At 35.0% G+C, this 1,130-nt stretch overlaps 1 protein-coding gene across 1 annotated transcript in view; it reads left to right on the forward strand.

Moving 5' to 3' along the window:
• LOC9304064 (ras-related protein RABA1e) overlaps positions 1-1,130 on the forward strand; it is a 2,558-nt gene extending 1,428 nt beyond the window's left edge. Inside the window, exon 2 of the mRNA XM_021016637.1 lies at positions 507-1,130. Within this exon, the coding sequence (XP_020872296.1) occupies positions 507-939 (433 nt within the window). The 3' untranslated portion in view covers positions 940-1,130. The remainder of the gene's footprint in view (positions 1-506) is intronic.

Consider the following 1,130-nt stretch of genomic DNA (forward strand, 5'->3'; position numbering starts at 1 on the left):
GGAAAAAATTTTACGGGAAAACTACTACAAGGTATTTTAAAGGTTTTTTACAAGTGTTTTGGCGGGAAAATTGGGAGATCACTTTTCCTCCCAAAAAATATTTTGTATTTTGTGGACCTAATTTTGTTTCAAATAAGGGTAAAATGGTCATTAAAAATTAAAAGAGGGCAAACTTAAAAATGGACTCTCAAAGGGGGCATTTTTGAAAAGGGGTATTGAAAAAGGGGCATTTTTAACAATTTCTCATAATTCTATTACATTAATATAATATTAACTAGATCATGATTTATATCAATTATCAATTTTTATATTTTAATCAAATATAACTTAATTCAAATCAAGAACAAAACGGAAGCCAAACAAATTGTACAAATGATTTTATTTGGTTTTCATTTCTATAAAACCGATAAAATCAAAAGCCGAACCAAACAAAACCGTAAACCGATTTCTCATACCTACTGCTATACGCTCTGTTTTTGAGTAATTGCGACTTGTTTGTTATACAGGTACAGAGCAATCACGAGTGCATACTACAGAGGAGCAGTGGGGGCACTTCTAGTATACGACATAACTCGACACATAACGTTCGAAAACGTTGAACGATGGCTCAAGGAGCTTCGTGACCATACTGATGCCAACGTTGTGATCATGCTTGTTGGAAACAAAGCCGATCTTCGACACCTTCGTGCAGTCCCCACAGAAGAAGCTAGATCATTCTCTGAAAGAGAAAACATGTTTTTCATGGAGACTTCTGCTTTGGATGCTACAAATGTCGAACAAGCTTTCACTCATGTTTTGACTCAAATCTATCGTGTAATGAGCCGTAAAGCTCTTGATGGTACTGGAGATCCCATGTCTTTACCTAAAGGACAGACCATTGATATTGGAAACAAAGATGATGTTACTGCTGTTAAATCATCTGGTTGTTGCTCAGGTTGAGATTATTGTTTTTGTTTCTTGTAAACTGTCTTTTTGGAAGGAGGTTTTGGCTTTGGTTTTGTTGTATTGGACTATTTTTGGGGGCTTCATTTTAAGGTTATGAGACCGGTTTGGTTTTATATTACAAACCAAAGTTGTATTGAATTGAACAAGATTCGGTCCGGTTAATAAGGTAGTTTACTAATACCGAA

Source organism: Arabidopsis lyrata (assembly GCF_000004255.2).
Source record: "Arabidopsis lyrata subsp. lyrata unplaced genomic scaffold ARALYscaffold_7, whole genome shotgun sequence".
NCBI classification, from domain to species: Eukaryota; Viridiplantae; Streptophyta; class Magnoliopsida; order Brassicales; family Brassicaceae; genus Arabidopsis; species Arabidopsis lyrata.